This window comes from Spodoptera frugiperda, chromosome 7 (assembly GCF_023101765.2).
Source record: "Spodoptera frugiperda isolate SF20-4 chromosome 7, AGI-APGP_CSIRO_Sfru_2.0, whole genome shotgun sequence".
Classification (NCBI taxonomy): domain Eukaryota; kingdom Metazoa; phylum Arthropoda; class Insecta; order Lepidoptera; family Noctuidae; genus Spodoptera; species Spodoptera frugiperda.
The window spans coordinates 550,311-569,820 of record NC_064218.1 but is presented as its reverse complement, the minus strand read 5'-3'; the positions used below and the strand labels follow the sequence as shown (position 1 = coordinate 569,820).

The following is a 19,510-nucleotide window of genomic DNA, read 5'->3' as shown; positions in this document are numbered from 1 at the left end:
TAATGATTTATAAAGAATGGAATGTTTTTCTACAACTAACAGAAACACTACAATATAACAAATGCATTCTAACTTTAAGACAATCGATGCATTTATCATAAAGGACCTACTTTGACCCATAATTGTGTTCAAAGTACCACAAAGCAAACGCAGACACCATTAGTATAAATCCTATAAACCTGACTTATGCTATCAGGAACCAATAACTCGCTATCTTGGCGAAGAATAACCCCGAATGGTGATCTGGAGCGGCGAGGAGTTCGGCTCGTGCCAACACTGAGATTTATTAAGACGGGACTGCTTCGGTGATTGCAATTATAGATATTTATATGGAAACTACTTATAAACTTTATTTACTACCTTTAAATTTTGATCAAGTACATAAAGTATGAGACAGCTGGCTTATTTCGTTATCAGTTTTATGGAGCTACACAAAATAAGACGTAGAATATTAAATAGACGAGTAAGATCTCTTAGACTGAGCCAAAATGTAAACAGAATAATACTAGTTTTTTACAAAAATATGTTGAAAAACACATCCGCAATTAGCCAGCAACATGTCTAGAAAACCTTCCTATTTCCTTATACATAAATACCGTCTTAATAGTGTCTACATTGGCCAACTGTATCAGTAACCTAGTGTACCGAATTAAAACAATTTACATTCAATTGCTTATTAAACAGGGATATTTCCAGAAATCATTATCTACGTACGAGTATGACTAACGCAGCGATAGTGAGTGTCAGATAATATTGTCGTATAATCGGTGCAATTAGCGCGTGTATGTGCACGCTGACATGTTGCACTATTTGTTGCAAAACCGGGTCATCGGAGAAATTTTTCGATTGGGTCACAAAAGTAATTTCCAAAGGGGTCACACGAGTAATTCACAAATGGTCAATAATCGAATAGGTAATTTGTTTTATTCTACAGTTCGCAATAACAATTTAAATGGTCCACACGTGTTATCACTCATTAAAATGGAAAATCACTAAACAGCTAGCTCTAAAACGCTGTAATTTTCTCAAAGTGTACATTTAGAAAGCGAATATACCGGTCAAAGCGGGTAATTGCGGTAATTTTGCGTTTTGTCTAATAGTTCGCCGCATGTGTTGATGTTGCTCGCACGTGTTATTTTCTACGCGTCATGTAAATCGTAGTATTTTCTCTTCAAGGAGCGACTGTGTGACCTTCATTTAATAGATAATTACTTATGACAATGTAAAATTAATGGCGCAGTAGCTGAAAGTACGCCTCTGCAGATACTATTTTTAAGTTCCATTCCCGCATGGCGATATATTTTTATAGATGAACCGAACCGTAATTACTTTAGAGTCTAACGGACGGGTGTTACTTCACAGGCGAGGAGCGGCAACAATGCGATGTGTCACTCAATAATACATGCAGTTGTTACCAACATTAATGTAATTTTATAATTAAAAATCCTTTAGTTTATGAGGAAAACATTATAAATACACCAGGGCCATCAATAATTTTCTTAAAGCCAGCTGACTGGTGACGTCATAGGTCATAAGTGGAGGTAAAATGGCGAGTAAATATAATTTTATTAATGGTTTACTTGAGGTCATTTTAAACAAAAATACGAGATGATACACCTACACACACTCCCACGACAACTACATATTTGGAGTTACTTTGTATGCTCAGCAGTTTTAATAAGGCTTCAATCATACTTATAGTTACACGTATGTCAGAGCTGTCATTATTTAAATTCAAGTAATATGTTATTGCTTGAATAAAACAGTCGCTTGCAAGTGAGGCCGGTGATAAAAACTCGCCTTAATTCTCTTACTTTCAAACGACTTGTGTCCAGCAAATTCTGTATCTTGATAATGATAATGACCATAACAATAAGCTTCTATCAAATCACAAAAAAATACTTAAATTTCCGCCTTGATATTAGACCATAACATGATGTTTTACTATAACAGTAAAGCACGGTAATGCGTTTATAATTACATATATGTAGGCTGGCTCGTGACAAGCTGTCACAATGATTACAATAGACAGGCTGGCTTACCATGAACTTTTAAAGAATTGCCCATAAAATTGCCTATCCAAAACCATTAGTAAATGTAGGCTGATTTTGGGAAATCTACCAGAGAAATTGTACCCAATAAATTGTTGCTTTTAGGTCAATATGAAATGAAAATAATAAAGTGGTGTAATGAAAGCCATCAAAGAAATCGATAAGCTAAGAAAAAAGAACAAGCAGTAATTATAAGTATAGATATAGCACAACAAAAAGCGGATATCATAAACACGGTGAGAATAAAAAGCCAGGTTGTACAGTACAGTAATTTTCCACGTAGCCATAATTCTACAGCACACCACAGTAACGGGCCTACCATCTCCCATACACATGGGAACCATGGCTTGCCTACGTGCTTGTTAAACACACGTAATTTAATTACATGTCATTTTTGTAATCTTATGTCATTGATGCGTTTCTGGTTCATGGTTAGACGACTGCGTGGAGTTGCGTTTAAGTGAAACATTAGCAGCGCTCATTAGAATCTTAGCGGTAATCTGGTCTCCATTAAGATTTGTGGGCGTCTCTCGCCTTATAGGGAATGACCTACACGGCAGTAGTTTACCGATGCTGTATAAGGCATTAATCAAATATCAAAATGTACGCAATAAGCGGCAAGAACATTACCGACACTAAAAAGTGGCAAACTACAAATAAACGAGCACAATAACTTAACGCCGACCCGCTAAAATTACTTAAAGCCGACGCAAAATGTGCTAGGAATGGTGGTCGTAATGACATTAACTTTAAACAAAAACTACTAAAACGGTGTGCAGGATGAACCAAATTATCAACGGCAATCCATTATGGACGGTAGACATTTACTATTTGATATATCTGGACAAGCCCATAAGTAATACAAGAAATAGATTGCAGGGGCTGATTCCAATCAAATAATAGCCGGAAAAATATTTGACAAAGGGACTAAGAGCCAAGAAGTAAGCCGAGAAACTAAACTATAAAGCAACACCTTTATAACAAAAGAGTGCAAACGCAATAACATTATAACCTTTGAAAGAAAATAATCTATTAAACACATCCACAACTTTGAAAGGAACAAATATCAATTTATATAATAGAGTGCTCAGACGAATCACTTTACGTTTGTTGGTCTGTAAATATAAAAGAATCTCGGGTATGAGATAAAAAGGGAAACCTTATGTTTCAAAATTCAATACATTCTTATCTTCCGAGATACAGAAGGCAGTGAGAGAGAAATATCTTGAGAGGCAACGAGCGTTGGCGGACAAAAGGATAAAGGGTACGTAATAAAGAAATCATAGTCGTATGTGTATATGTTGGGATGTCTCGCGATGGAAATGTTTACATGTCGGCTAGGGGTGAAATGTAAAAGGTACCAGTAATGGGGAGTGTGTGTGTGTTTGTCAGAACTCGTAAAAATTCTGAGGGTAATTGGGTACGTTGGAAAGAATAAAATTATGGATACTCAATATTGTTATTGTCCCTACTTTAAATATTCAACAAAGCTCTACACACAATCTGTTGTGACACAAGATTATTGATCCAAAGTTAATAAAAACTTAAATTGATATTGAAAAGGAAATAATCAAACAACAATTAAAACTTTCAACAATCACAATCAAATAAAACTGTATTAGAAATCCCATTCAATTAACATTCGCGGATTTAATTATAGAAAGTTGTTTTAAAATAAGCCGCATTATATTCAACGCTCTAATGGAAATTGTATCAGCACAATCCAAACAATGGTTCAAAGCGTTTGGATGAAGCACTCCGTCGCCAGGAATCCTGCTAATCCCAAACTGGAAGCTGTAGCGAACACACAAATTAACAATACAGAAAATTGAATTATTCCTTTCTAGCGAATTTCTCATTAAACTTGAAATTAGTTGCTTGCTTCTTTGGGCTCCTAAACAGATGGTCAGTGTCTTTGTTCCAGTTAATTCTAACTTTCGGTTGCAAGATCAAAGGTACCTATTAAGTTTAGTGCGCTACGAAAAGGCCTCTTTTCTTTTCCCCTGTACCAACTTTTCTTATTCCGAGACCTGGTTCGGAAATGGGAGACATTACCGAGTCAATAGATGCCGGTACGAACCGAACAGTCAATAAGATCTTCGCTTTTGAGCCGATCTCGTTTCAGCTAACTTCTGGCTTACGACGTGATTGGAATCCGTAATACAACATTTTGCAAACTATTTCCTCTGATTGCGTCAGTTTAATCAACTGTTATCATTACAAGGGTAATCTTCAACTTTAATGATAAACCACAAAATCTATAGTTTGCATCTGTTTACATTCGTATTGAAATCAATCCTGTAATATATTTCTGTTTACGTATTTGGGTGGGTAAGTAAATATATTTATTACGTAACATTTCCATATCAATTGGCAGGACTGATAATAAGACGCATGTAGTATATGTACCTAAGTAAATGTCTTTCCAATTTTGTACAAATAAATATACATGAGTGTATCGATGAATAAATAACGCAAGAGGCATGTTGGGGTCGAATAAAATGGCGTTCTGTGTCTGCTAAATAAGTAATAAGACGGCGCCATTTACCAAAATGTGATCTCAGAGGTAAAGATCCAGGTGACTAAAACGTTGTTACACTAAACATGTCTGGTCAGGGTCCCTAAAATGTAACGCTAAACATCTGACACGAATCTCGAGGTATTCCCAAAGCAATTACAGCAAGTAGCGGTAATGGTCCATTCGGGGATGCTGGATCACAATTCACTGACCCCGTCCCAAATTCGTAATAGTATGTTCAGTAAACTTAGCTGCGAGTTTTAATAAAAGAAAATTCTTGGATACGAAAAAACGGATGAGAAACTTGTAAGCTAAGTTGAATCAAGTGGCTTAAAGGCTGGAAACAAACAAGTTCGGTGCCGAAAAAGAATAAACGAAAAAGTATGTGAGGGATTAAAGTTGAGTTCAGTTGTTAAGATTGGGACTAAATGAAATTAGTTGTTGTGATGTAAGACCAGTGACGGAAGGTCGGCTTTCGAATTAGAACACGAACTCTATTTGCTTCTTTTGGGTCTTTGTAATTAACCGTGCCAAATTGATCTAATTAACTTCGTTATTATCATTAAGTCAACACAGAACGTACAAACAATTTAATATTCTAGCCACGCGGTGGTGCTGTTGCATTGAAAAATCAAATAAACGAACTGCACAAAACTACACCACATACCGAATTCATATCACACAATTCTTTGCGCCAAACTTGTGCATAGGTCCCGGGAGGCGGTGCTCTGCCGTCCCAAGGAAACTCTGGCAGTCTGACGCGGCCCGATGCATCAGCTGCATGTCGTAAAACCATTGCCAGATGCTCCCCATCAAGTCTAGGGTTGGAGCAGGGATAAAATAGAACCTTACATGAATGCAAAATATTAATTACAATTACAAGCCAAACAATCAAACTGATGTAACAGAAAAAATGTATTTGTTTGTTTAGAATAACAAATAAATTGATTGAAAAGAAATAAACACGTGTATGCAATAATAGTTAATAGTTAAGAGCACCAACTTGAAGTGTACCAAACAAATAAATCTATTCGAAAACAAAAGGCCACTCAAACTTGATGAAGCAACACTTATCGACTTTAAAAATAACAAAGCCACATTTAAATCATATTTCAAAATCAACGAACAGCCCTGAACCGCAGATGTAAGTCCAGACTGTACAATGTACTTTAATATGGAACTTTTTATTTACACCAAACAAAGTGAAGTTTCGACCCGAAGTAAATGTTTGAATTTATCGCTCACATGCGCTTAATAAAAACTATGTAGCAACAGCTACATTGCCAAGTGCTCTCAAGTGCCCGAATCCCGCGTGTGTTTTTACTCCGTTTGGTATTAATAATGGCGCTTTTATAGCCTCCGCGATATTATTACTTACTTTTACTAGATTACACTTTTTATAAATGTACTATTAAATATTATGGGAATTTGTAATATGAATGGTAGCTACGGAAATAAATTGTTGCAGATGTAGTTTTTTTGAGACGGAATACAATTTGATATCGAACTGAAACACACTGCTAGACTTAGTTTGAGTAGTGACAAAGAACAATAGCGACAAACGAATTAAAATTCCGCCCCAAACTGAGAAAACTTGTGCATCTAAATTGCATATAGCATAAACGCACTACGAACTAACACTATTAGTCGCCTGCCCCTCGAGACGAGTCGAACGCTGAAACAGAATGCATCTAAAGAACATTGTTTGCTCACTAGAGCGTCCCGAGCCCGTCCAATCCTCTGAGAGTTGGCACCAGAACAAATATTGGTCGTGTATTAGCGAACATGGCTGTAACAAGTCACTTCTTAGCTTGGCTTGACTTTTTTTGTTTTAAACCGGTTTCTGATACCCTTGATTTAAAGATAGAGATTTATTTCTAAATCCAACTTTAGCTTTGTGCTTTCCTTTTACGGAAATGAAGATAATACTAGTGGTTACGTTTAAAACGGCCTGATTTTAAATGAGACTAATGATCTTGGTGTATAATCATATTAAAGTAAACATACTCGTACATAAGCTAACACAGAACATGCGTAGCACCAGCTACTGTTTATCATTCCGTGCAGGTCGAATGCCAAACGATTATTCCTAATATGGATTCAAATAACGCATTGACACTAATTGTGACTTTCAACTCATCAAGGTTTGTAAGTGCACGTGTAACAAATAGAAAAAAATAATTCAGTATATTTCGAAATCGAATAAAATAGCTCTTCATACAACCTCCTCAGAGGATATCTTTTGCAAAGTAGGAGGTGTTATCTGAGTTGAACCTTTTCATTCACAACAAGACCTACGTCGCAATATCCGACCGTTCAAGCTTAATTTGTTTTCACTAACCGTCTTTACAGCTCCGTCTCCCCTTAAAAATAAAAAGCGTGAAGTCACCTTCACATAAAATTCCCTTTTCCGTCCGTCTATTTGCAATTTTATCTGCCATCTAAAGGGGAGGTTGTAAAAAAGTTTCAATGAAAACGGTCGACTCGCTGCCATATTTCGTTCAGCTTTCTTCATAAATCGTCAGCATTGAATCTCATCTACATATCTCGGAGATTGTCTGAATGTAGATTCGGTTTGTCGCGACCTTTTGGGTTCCTTAGGATGAAAGGTGAGTCTGACTTCCGACTAATCTATCTGTCTGAAGCCGGAGTTAATTCGAAACACTTTTGGATGTAGTTGGGAAAATTGCACCTGTATCTTGAGATATAAAATATTTCAGTTCTTTGAAGAAGGCTGCCTTAGACGAGTCTAGACATGGAGTGGCTTTTGAATAAGATTGAAAGTTGATTTACATCTTTTAACATTTTGTCGCTATAGTACCAAGAACATGATTAGATTCAAAGCTAATGTAATTTGCTTTAAGTTCATTAACCTTTATCCTGTTACTGTGCCCTGTAATCAAAACTGGTTTGAAAATTGGGTAAATTTTCACACAGCTGTCCGATCCGATTTCATTTTCTCTCTCATTTTTCATCACACCCTTACCTTTGACATTAATGTTCTCTGTAGGTATTTCAATTAATTCACAAGGATTACATGTTTTTAACAATGGATTTAACGTTAAATATTTAATTGCTCCGCTCGTTACAGCGATCGTAAAATATATGTCTGAGGCATCAATTAGAGAACAGTGTTAGCACTTGAATGTGTAATTAAGTACCAGCGCGTCGTTATTGGGAATCTAGTTAAAAATGCTTTTGGTATTGTTATTACAAACAAAATGTTTATAGTTTGTAAAATTTTCTACACTTAAGTGTGATGTAAAATCCTATGAAGTCATCCTCAGCTAGCAAGGAGATGAGATTTTGAATACTTAATTTAATTATAACGCTAAGTATATCTGGCTACTTAGCATTCCATTTCACATTTTTTGCTGAACTTCTTCAAGTTAATGCTTCATCTTTCGTTTAATCACTTTACGCAGTGAATTAAAGCGTCTCAGTAATTCTCGACGGAATATTATTACTGTGTTCGCTGAGAACCTCACCCTAGCCATATCGGGAGTGCCTCGAGGCACACCGGTCACATTTGAACAGCTCGCCTCGAATATTTTTAAGTTCAAGGCCACAGAATTGTATACAAGTTTTGCTTCAGCTTCCTTGTGCCGGCTTCCACCACGAGGTACATTCAACTCTGTTACATGTTCGTTAGGTTGGTTTTTCCTTGAGATTTGGTTGCAGTTTTTTGTGCAAGTTTTTTTGTTGTTCTTGATTTAGTTCAGTAGATCGTGTAGTTTTGATGGTGGAACCGAGTAGGGTGACAACTGGTAGACCAGTTTTGGGTCTAATAAACATCTTAGTTTATGGTTCTTTCCGTTTGGGTCGTGAGGGTTGTTAGCGATCCGTTACTAACCTATTATAATATGAAGTTTAAAGACTTATAGTTATTTACCGATTCAGTTACCATCTTATTAGTGATAAACTATCTAACTGCATATACTTTGAAACTTGAGTTTGCGTCGTGAACCTGATATAAGGATCATATTAAACTATATTTATCACTTAACTTGTTTAAGTTACCACACAACTTAAATCTCACATCCGCACGGTTAAGCCTGAGATTTAGTGAAACAAACCACTTAAGATAACACGCGAGCGATCATAACTCTTCCTGACGCGTCACCCGGCGGATGTTTTTAGATACAGATTCGATTCTCGCTTATCTCAATTTTGTGATGTCATCTCATGTTGTCCGGGTCGAATTATACGAAATAAACATGAGTGAATTATCGACGATCTAGAAAGATTGCGAATTTATCAAAATATGTTACTAAGTGTAGTGATATGAGTGATAGCTGCAAGTGTTGCCTGCCTGTTATTTAAGTCATCGTCGTATCGTAAAATGACCTTTTATCCCTGAAGGGATAAGCAGAGGTGCACATTGCGATTCGTAATGCCTCTGTACAATGTACACGTTGTGTTTTAAGTTCCATGAAATAGGGTGTGAGCCTATTGCCCTATACTGGGCACAATTCCAGACTCTGTGTCACTTCTGAGAAATTTTCGATAAACCGAAATAAGCCGCGATCACTCGACCAATAAGGCAATCACCTTATTTAAGTAAATAGAAGTATTAATAGAACATTTATTTATTTACAGATACTTTTAATCCGAATCAACATTATTACAGTATTGATAGTTTATTTACTAAAGTGACTATAACTAATAGTGGCAAGTAACACCAACGTGACAAGTCGTTAGTTGCATGTGTTTCGCAAGCAGTGTGCATAACCTCTAATGTTTATTTAATACCAGCTAATTAGTTCATAGAAACTTATACAAAAACTGCCAATAAAACATGTACAAAAACTAAAGTTATGAGTTCATCTCAGTTATTAGTTTAACGACTCAATATTAGAGCAAGAACTTGTGAAAACCATGTCAACATAGGAACCTAATATATTTTATTAACATGTCACTTGATTACACTAAGGTGAAAATTGCTGTAAGCCATATTAAATTGTCTGCTCTGCTACATTCTTTGTGCAACTAGGTTAAGTATCATACAGGGTTTATTACACCACTCGTACCTATATACCCTATTTTCAAAGCAATTATACCTATAATAACAATAACGTCTCGTTTTGTATCACCATAAATATTTATCATCCTGTACATCTCTTAATGTCTTAGCGTCCAAATTTATCAAAATTAAAAAAACTGCCGATATAAATCTATGCATCCATACATAGAAGACACTAATATATTCAAATGTATTTATCACTTTGCATTAAAATTCCAATTCAATATTATTACAGCATACTTCTTATCGTTTGGATCAGTAGCTAGCCAAAAATTGTTCAAAGTTCACGGCCATGTTGAGTAACTAGTGATAAGCATCAAGTTAATTGTACAACGTTCTGTTTGTACGTGTCTGTCGATAGAATCGTCTTTGTTGCCAGGAGACCAATCTGCTCTCGTCTCAGCATGAATCCGTCGAGAATTATCAAAAAAGTCAACACGACGTGACGGTTGACTAGATGGTTAACAAACAACCAACAGCTACATTTAAGTACCTATTAGTAGATAATCAAATAACCGATAAAGATTTCTCTAGAAGTCTGAGTAAGCGAATTAAGTTCGCGGAAGGCAACTATCTATTAGCCAGTTCGTATCTTCCTAAGCTCCTGCATCAGCAAAATAATTACACGAGCCATAATAACCTACAAACGAATATTTGCCGGAACATCGCAAAACTGTCGATCAGCCGTAATCATGTTATAACTTGTTTTTAAGAACCGTCCAAGTTTCCAAGAAGATATTATTATATCTCTCACTTCCTGATTAGTTCGGCAAAGTGCAAGACGTTAAATATCGTTAGGTACCGTTTTTATAAGAAAACTTTGCGCTATTTATTCAGTAGGGGAAGGTAGTACTTGATCTTTAAGTTTCGCTAGTTACTGCAATTTGGAACTTCTAAACCACTATGAATTCATGTAACAATTTGCTGAGGAGTGAAATGGTTAGTGAAATTCACGAGTGCGTCCATTCAATTTGACATAAAATGTCTTACATATAAAATACATTTTTGGGACGTCCCATGAATTCCAAACATTTTCAGCTAAATTCTTTGCTAAAAATGTGTTCCCAATTTTCCTAATCCCGATTCCCCAACAACCCTTAAATTCCTAACCTCCAAAAGGTCGGCAACGCACTTGTAACGCCTCTGGTGTTTCGAGTGTCCATGGCGACTGCTTATCAGGTGATCTGTCTGCTCGTTTACCGGCTTATACCATAAAAAGTGGATGATATACTCTATAAAATTTCTTATTGAGCAGAGGTCTAAAACAGACACTCCTAAAATCTAGAACGTAATCCCAACTGTGTAGTATCATTATTATCAGTACCATTAACGCAACAGCTCTTTTGTTATCAACTAACACATAATTAGGACAAGTAATTTAATCACCATTAGTTGTAGTTAACACGAACACTCTGATGTTTTCGTTTCAAATATTGTACATTAGTAGCTAAAGTAAAACGAGGTGAACTGCAGACTGCAATCAGAAAGATGACGACTGCTTTTACTAGCCAGAGAAACACCCTGAAACTCGAGCTAGCATCTACCATGAAATTGGATATTTTGATTTATTATTTACCGCTTGATAGGACCAAGCTCAAAAGCAAAGCCTACTTGAATTTATATTTAATACCTATCCAACTTGGAAGACTGGGTAATAAATTTACAACGAGCCTAACCAAGCTTACACATATTTTTCCAAAGTCTCGTGCTGGATAAATACATTTGCATTTTCCCTCAATAAATAATGGCGTTCATGAAAGTCTAGTCGCCCGTTATTTCAGTTAGACCCGAAGGAATTTTGATAATTCACACGGCCAAATACGAAGCGATTAATTTAGCCAGCATTCTCCGAACTAGCCGGCCGTTCCTCATAGTCACGCTACAGAAGGCATAAATCATGCGAATGCCTCGCCAGCCGATGCTGTTTTTTCAAGCTATTTTTAAGCTATTTAAATTTCAAGCCAAACGTTGAGCTTGCAAAGAGCGATTTGTTCCACGACAGCAGTTGAAATGTTTGAACGAAATTTTTTGCCTTTTTCCCCGACTTTTGGGCCTGAAATGCGATTGCTTAAGGCAGACTTTATTGCTGACGTTTACTGCTTGTGTCGTTTTAAATTTTGTACCCACATCGTGTAAAAAACGAAAATGGAGGCATTGAATACTTTTACAGGGGACGCGGACGGTACAAATCGGAACGTTTGAACTAGCATTACTATTGCAATTGTAGGTAACTATTGTGGTTTCAAATGCTTTACAACTTTTTACTGGTTGGTATTGATATATTCTATTTTTATTGCAGAAAATGTAGTACGATGTAAGATCAAAGTTATTGCTTTCGAATGAATACATCTTGTACTTGTACGAGCTGAATTCGATACAATACAAAATTCATTCCTTTTCTAGAAGCAGGAAACCGTAAGTAATACAAGAGCAGAGCAGTGAGTCTGTCTAGACGAGTCAGGGTCAACGGTTGGACAATCGCACCTATAAGTTCAGGGGTCTTCCTCACTTAGACTAGACTTAAATCCATCTTAATGTATGCATGGATCTCTAAGCTCATTCCGCTCGCTCACGAGTGCTTCAAGCTGTACTTAGAAGCCTTTTAATAGAAATAACGTTGCGTTTTAGAATTGCAATTACGTTGAGAGGAGTTTCTCGGTAATGGTAATCCTTTCGTTTAACGTTTTATACTTATTTTTAAAGTAACTAAAGTAGGTAACAAGTATAATTCCATTCCGGAAATACCCAAAGGCTTTAAGTCGAAAAGTTTAACGCACAGGAAATTAGAGTTAGATACTTTTCTAAAAGTAAAACACTCAAGTGATGCCAATGCTAACTTTCCAAAAAGAGGGAAGTACCCAGTGTCAACGTGCTGGAAAAGTCGCAAACTTTCAAAAAACTAGATTAAAAGAGGGTAGGATTTTTCCAAGTCAATAAGTAGCTAATTGTATAAAGGGGCTGTCCACGGGTTAATAGAGTAACGCGATTAGAGCTCGCAAGTGAATAGAAAGACGAACAAAAAGTTTGGAGCCAACGACTACTTACGACCTGAGTAGGGATCAATAGTTCTGTTATTGTTATATCACGAGCATTTTCGGGATTATATAAAGATTAGGAACTAATTTCAAGATGATTTGGGGAAACTAGGAAGTTGGATTGGATTAGGAAAACTACCGCATCGAGGCTAATTACGTTTCGAATGAAGAAGTTAGGTGGGTAATTGAATTCTGAGTTTTTCTAGATTGGGATCTGACTTTAGATTGATTTTGAATTTGAAATAATTTTAATCCAAGGTTATAGTGAAGGACTAAGCTACACATATAATACACACACATACACATTAAAAGAATCATAAAGGGGAAATGAAGTTCGCAGTACAAGTTTCTTTTTTTCGAAAGTGTCTGGGTTCGAGGGTCGTCCTTTGGTTCGTCGTAAAGTTTATCGTTTTTAGAGTTCCGTCGGCTTAATGACGCCGTTTTAACGTTTTGAAGGCTGCTGAATATTTAAGGCTTAAGTTCCGGGTACGATGTTTTCGGTTTAACGGTTTGGATTAACCAGGGTTGTAAATGTGATGAAATTTCGGTTAGAGTTATGTTTCAGTTGTAATTTATGGGTTCCGAATAGGCGTGCCCGAGTTTGGAATTCTCGCCAAGAATGTTTGAAAGAATAAAATTAATGGAGAAGTTATGGAATATTGTAACATTTTTAAGTAAGACATGTGAGACTGACGCATTCAAATAATTGTAGACGTAACGCTGATAATTTCGGCACTTTTATCTATGACGAAATTAATTGCAAGAGATAATACTGTTTTTAAATAAGCACGTTGTGTTCTTTTGATGATAGCACATGTATTTTTTCTGTTATATTGTTTAAATCTAGCACATAATGTCTAAAAACTGATTTATTACTACAAATACCTACATACGAAGAGAAAGCGTATATTTGTTTCGTTTTTGGCATACAACATACTGGTTAATTTTGAAAACCGACCAAGCTATATAGGGTGGAAAAATTACAAAAAGCTGGTAGGAAAGAAACAATAGCAGCGAGGAATGAACCGAAGATATATGTGTAGCAGTTTTGTTTCTGCACCGAATTCAGTAGCCGTCATCGCGAGCCCAGCCCCAAAGAATTTATGGCTATTTGGTCTTCAGACTTTCATGTGGGAGTTTCGCCAGGAATCTAGTTTTGAGGTTTTTAATACAATTTATAACGCGACTCAGTATCGTAAATGGCCCGTACACTTTTATTGTTATACATATTTTTTCAATGTATAACTATTTGATTGGGATATCGATTAGTTGTTTTTGAGTTTATGAAATGTTTAAATTTATTTTAGTTACGTTTTTAATGAATACAAACCAATTACTACGTCAAATACATACCTATATGAAATATTAATTTCAATACAATATTGCAAAGTTAAACGCACGGGTCTCAAAACTAATTTATTTTAGTTTACATTCCTTTCATAAATTGGAAAACAAAAAGAGACTTATTTTTAGAAAATTAATTTCTTTTCATCTCTTCAAACACTATTTGTTATTCTACATAAAAGAAATTTTAATACCACACAATCCGCTTATGTACGCAGCAAAATAGAAAAAAGAAAATTTCAAATGAAACCATTAACAATTCTCTTAAGGCCGTAAATAACTAAAGGTACTATTCTGAAGTAAAGGGACAGAAAACAAATTAATTTTTAAATTAGTTAAAATCTGAATGACTCGAAAAAAAGTTAATTAAGCACCGTATTCTCCAATTTCCAGGCAGGCAAGATTTTTCTACAGATATTTCTGATTCCTGTTAGCCATTACATTTCGAATTAATAGACTCTAGACATTTTTAGGAAATTAATCTGACTAGTACTCTAGTTATGACCTGAATCTATTTAAAGACTTAGTTCTAACCCTAAAAAAGGAAAAATTGCCAAGAGAATAAATGAAAAGCACCTCCTAAGTTATTCTAACGAAAATAGACTATAATTGAAACCCAAAGCGATGAATACTGAAATGAAAGTAAATACTACCATTCGACTACTAAGGTATAATTGAACGATAGAGGTATAAGCAGTATTACCCTCTTACACACTGCACCCATTAAGTTCCATGATTTCACTCGTATTACTCCTTACGATAGCACGTTAATCCTGCTCCATAAGGAAGCGATACTCTAAATCGCCCCAAATAAGTACACAAATACAAATTATTGTTGCAAAAAGGCAAGTACACTAAGAATTTTCTTGAGCAACTCTCGACAATAATGGTGCTATTAAAAACACCCACGAGTTGCAAATTGCAAGTGGCTGGAGTACAATCAAATGTTGATTTGCTTCAGCTGCCAACACTGCTTTGTATGCGGTATAAACTATGGTAATTAAAATTTTGGGAGGTACGCTCTGATTTGCAGAAAGGTATAAATGTCCGTTGTGAATTACAGGAAGGAACATATTTCCATAATATCATGCAGTGATTTATTGTGCGTTGAAAACATTTAGTATCGTATGCAACGTCAATGTGTTGGATAAACCCAATATAGAATTAATAGCTTCTTGTTATAAAACTATTTGAAGTTGTACACCCGGAAAGGAGAACGACACGCTCAGTTAGAGAAATAGCGTGACACTTAATACTAAGAAAAGACAATATACCGGAAGAACTCAAACAGTAACTCATTTTTCAAAACAACGAATTCAATTGAAAAATTTCTCGGCTCCACAAATCACGTTATCAGCCCTTATTCTAGGGTAGAACTTGGCATACCGAACATGGAGAATTCTTGAAATGCCTGCATATCGTGAGCTACAGTTGTAAGGCCGACATTATAGTGAGGAGACACGAAGTTGCCCTGCTACTTGTACGACACTTTTTCTACGAACTCAATGTAAATTGTTTCAAAGATTTCGCGTTAATGCAAATGACTACGTTAATCGCTTTTTAGTGCTTGGCGGAGTAAAGTTGTGCGAGTTTTATGCTTTCAGTAATGAAGGGGTAATGGGATGCAGTCCGACTCGGGGAATTATATTGAGAATAGTCATGATACGTGTTTTGGAATAGGAGTTTGTGCCTTAGAGATATTTCTGTGTAATTTAACTCTGCTACTATAAAATGCGTTGAATGTATGCGACATTAACACAACTACGTATGTAGATAAGATATTTGTCTGATTCATAGACACGTTATTCGTAGTGTGAAAATAAAATTCTGTGTAAACGCAGTCAAGTTGGGTGAAATACTTTTTCTAAATGTTTCTAGAGAATAGCAACAACTAAATAAAAGTACGATAGATAACCTTGTGGAACAAAACTGTTGCCGTACTCTTAGCTTCACGTCCAACAAAAAACGTTAACAAAAAATAAAACAGCCAGTCCGGTCGGTCGCTCGCTACATAATGATCCAAAGCTCCGCCCTTAGTTAATTTTGCATTTTTTTGCACACAACCAAAAGCTAAATTTTAACGTCCACTTTTTTGGCCAATAAAAGCATATCGATTTCATAATTATTGTCTAACGAAAAAAATGAAGAATATGGTTTTTGCTTCATTCGGTTGCGGATTTAAAGACAACTTAATTCTTCATGGGCTACCCCTTTTTTGCCAAGAGCAATTAGTCATAGATCAGACGAGCTCGTATGATATCAGCCGCTATTACAGAATCTAAACAATCGTAATTTTTTCCATCATTCAATAAGTCGTGATGACAGAAATGTTGCTAATTACGGACAATCAGTACAATTAAATATTGCAATGATAGTGGTAATCGTTTCCTTATATTACAAGCGATACATAGGTATATACGTTGTATTTCCTTGTAGCTGATTGGTAACGAGAGCTGCGCAAACTGAGGTTATCATGGTCGGGGAGTTAAAGTGTCGGCTCGGAGTGTATGAACTCTCGAGAAAGACTCGCTCGGCCAGCGGATGACTAAAAATACATTGTTACGTGTTGACATTGAAATGTTAATGCACTCTCCGCTCGACGCATTTCATGGATACAGCATGGCCTTAATATCATATGTCTTTTTATTTTATTGATTGTTTTGACTGCTATAGCTTCATTTCATACGATATCGCGTGAGCCGGTGTTTATAATGCGATAATGCGAAAAATTCATAAAAGTGTTTCGGTGTCGTTGCTCCCGACCGTGTTTTTCGTATCGCCGGCGTCACCCGCGTGTGCAGCGGATTTATCACCGTCATGAGCGTCCGATACTTTATTTTATTCATTACCGGCTACTGAGTTTTATGAAACGTTTACGTTTAAGTGTCCATCTCATTTGTTTCACGGTCGCATAATTTATTGCAGCGTTCTATCGTCAGTCTTGGTTTTGTGCAAATCCTTGTACGTGACCTAACGTATTATTTCATAACATTTTTTTGGTTGTTCATCGCTTGTCTAATTAATGTTGTCAACTAGACGATTCGTTCCTGTTTCAGTTCTACGGGTGATCGATATTAAAACCTCAATTGCATCCACATAAATATGATGGACGGTTTATTTTGCCTTCCCAAGGTTTTCATAATAGATTCAAATGTGATTTTGTAATATTTAGCCGTTAAGAATTTCAACACTAATTTCCAAGGTTTTGTTTTACAACCCAGTTTATATTTTCTTGTTCATATATGTTTTATTCAGTTATACCTATATTGCACATATTTTTCAAATTCGACTTGATTTTAATTTTAAAATAATTTTTATCGTAATCACCTCAATAATTTACGAATTGGTTATGAGGAGTGAGAGTCTGAAGATTCTTAGGACTTCCAGTCCCATTTTATGATCGCTTTTATTTTTATGATGATTTTATATTTTAAATTATAATATTTATTACTTCTTCTGTTTTATTTTACCTGGCCAGTGCTTTTTTCGTCTCATTTTAAAACTGCACTAAAATATATGAGGGTATAATTTGACACGAAAAAAAAACTAAAGACGAGATTTATAAAATTTGATATACCTACTAAACCCGTGTTTAAGTCCACGTGGGATTTTTTATTGCAGTGGCCTGGTGGATCGCATGTCTGTGTATCATTACTTCTCGTTAGTTACCAGTTTAGTGAGCGAATTCAATTTCAGAGTCTCGGTAATGGCTGCGTCAGCCAATGAATGTTTATTACGATTATCTCCCAGATAATAGGGGGCTAACCCTTTTCAAGCAGCACACACCGAAATTACAAATTGTTTGAGTTAAATGGCCCGTTTGAAGGACTAGCATTTTCACACAGCGACCTACGAGAAATTTAATTAATTTAACTGAATGCCTACTCGTGTGTGGTTTCACTGTTTTGAATAGTAAAATGTGATTTATTAAGTTTAATTTTATTGTATATTAGTAACTGTTGAGGTAATGGTTCATGAAAATGTAGGTAGGTTTTATGTAATTATAAAATTAGCCTTATTCTGTTTTCCGTGTGGGTTGAGTTATATTTTTTCCTTAATATTTATTTGTATAGGATTTGTAATGTTATTATTGTTTACTTGAGTTCAATCCTTTTGCCATGTGTTGACTACTTTCTGAGTGATAAAATTATATTACGCGTTATTTTTTGTTTTTCTAGTGGCGTTTTATTTAGATATGTTTTCGCGCAATGTCGTAGATTCGTAAATATTTTTTCCTAGTGCGTGCGTAAATATTTTTGTTATTGATTGATACAATTTTAGATAAGATTCTGTTGATTCGGATTTTCATGACTTGCTTTTATTTTGTTGGTTTTATTTTTTAACTTTATGTATTTTTTTAAGACGCAGTGGATTAGTTTTTGATTTTATTTCGATTTTAATATTTTTTTCCTAGTACCTCCGAATATTTTTATTTTAGATTTAACGATTTTTCCGTTTTAATTTTTTTGGTAGGTAATTATTATATTTCATTTAACGTATATTCTATCAGTATTGTTTTTCCGCGCGTTGAATATTATTTTGCTCCAGTTTTTAAGTTTGTTTGAACTTTTGAAAACTTTTATTTTTCACTTTAGGCACTTGTAAAAAGTTTCAAGTCGTGGACTTACCTGTGTGGCATCCGTGTATGGGGTTGATGAATTTTTGTCGACGAGCTGGGACCCGAACACGGGTACTCCACTCGACGTTGGTGACAGGGACCTCACATCCGACACTTGTTGGGGCACCATTTTTGTTTATCCAAAAAAATAAACCCCAAATAAAACTTAACACAAAAAAACACAGTTCACCTATTGCACTTAAAAACACTAAAAGACTAATTTGTTTGAGTCCAAAAAAAATTCATAAGTTTCTTAAAAAATATTTATAACAGTCCAAATGGGGCAACAAGGAGCCTCTGTTTGTTCCCGAACCGCAGCCTCTCGGCGGACGAAACTCCGGAGACCTCCCAGTACCTGGACACTATCCTAAAAGCTTTCTCTTCTAGAACGAGATATCTGCTACTATCTTCGTCGCCGGCGAACAGTCCAAAAGTCATAATTTTAGCGGTGTCCCGACCGCAGTTCAGTTAGCACTGCGGGGCGATCGTGTCATAATCAATCGGGAGCGACGAGTGGTGTGGGCTTTATGCGGCTACGTTCGCACTCCGCGGTGACAGAGAACCTACTGACTGAGCGGCAACGTGCTGTCAATATACCCGCGCTCAGCTGTTCGCCCCTGCCCCGCGCCGCGCAAGCGCCCCGCACTCCCCCCGCGGCGCACTCTCGCGCCGGCGGCCGGCGGAAGCGCACGCTTCCTCCGCGCTTCCCGCTGTACCGGTCCGACCGGTCGTCGCTACGAGCCGTGCCCGGCTAACCGTAACCCTCAGCCCACGGTGGCCGTTTTAAATGCAAATTTTAGATGTATGAACACTTATTTCGGAGTTTTACGTAAGTATGAAGTTGTGTTGGCAACTGTTCCAACTAAACTTTATGTTTATTAAACTTTTATACGCGAACACAAACTAATGGGGCAATGTTTA

At 36.2% G+C, this 19,510-nt stretch overlaps 1 protein-coding gene across 1 annotated transcript in view; it reads right to left on the bottom strand.

Annotated features, from left to right (window-relative positions):
* Positions 1–19,173, bottom strand: part of LOC118266381 (transcription factor sem-2) — an 84,429-nt gene extending 65,256 nt beyond the window's left edge. Inside the window, exon 1 of the mRNA XM_035579821.2 lies at positions 18,600–19,173. Coding sequence (XP_035435714.1) covers positions 18,600–18,719 — 120 coding nt within the window. The 5' untranslated portion in view covers positions 18,720–19,173. The remainder of the gene's footprint in view (positions 1–18,599) is intronic.
* Positions 19,174–19,510: the final 337 nt, after the last annotated feature.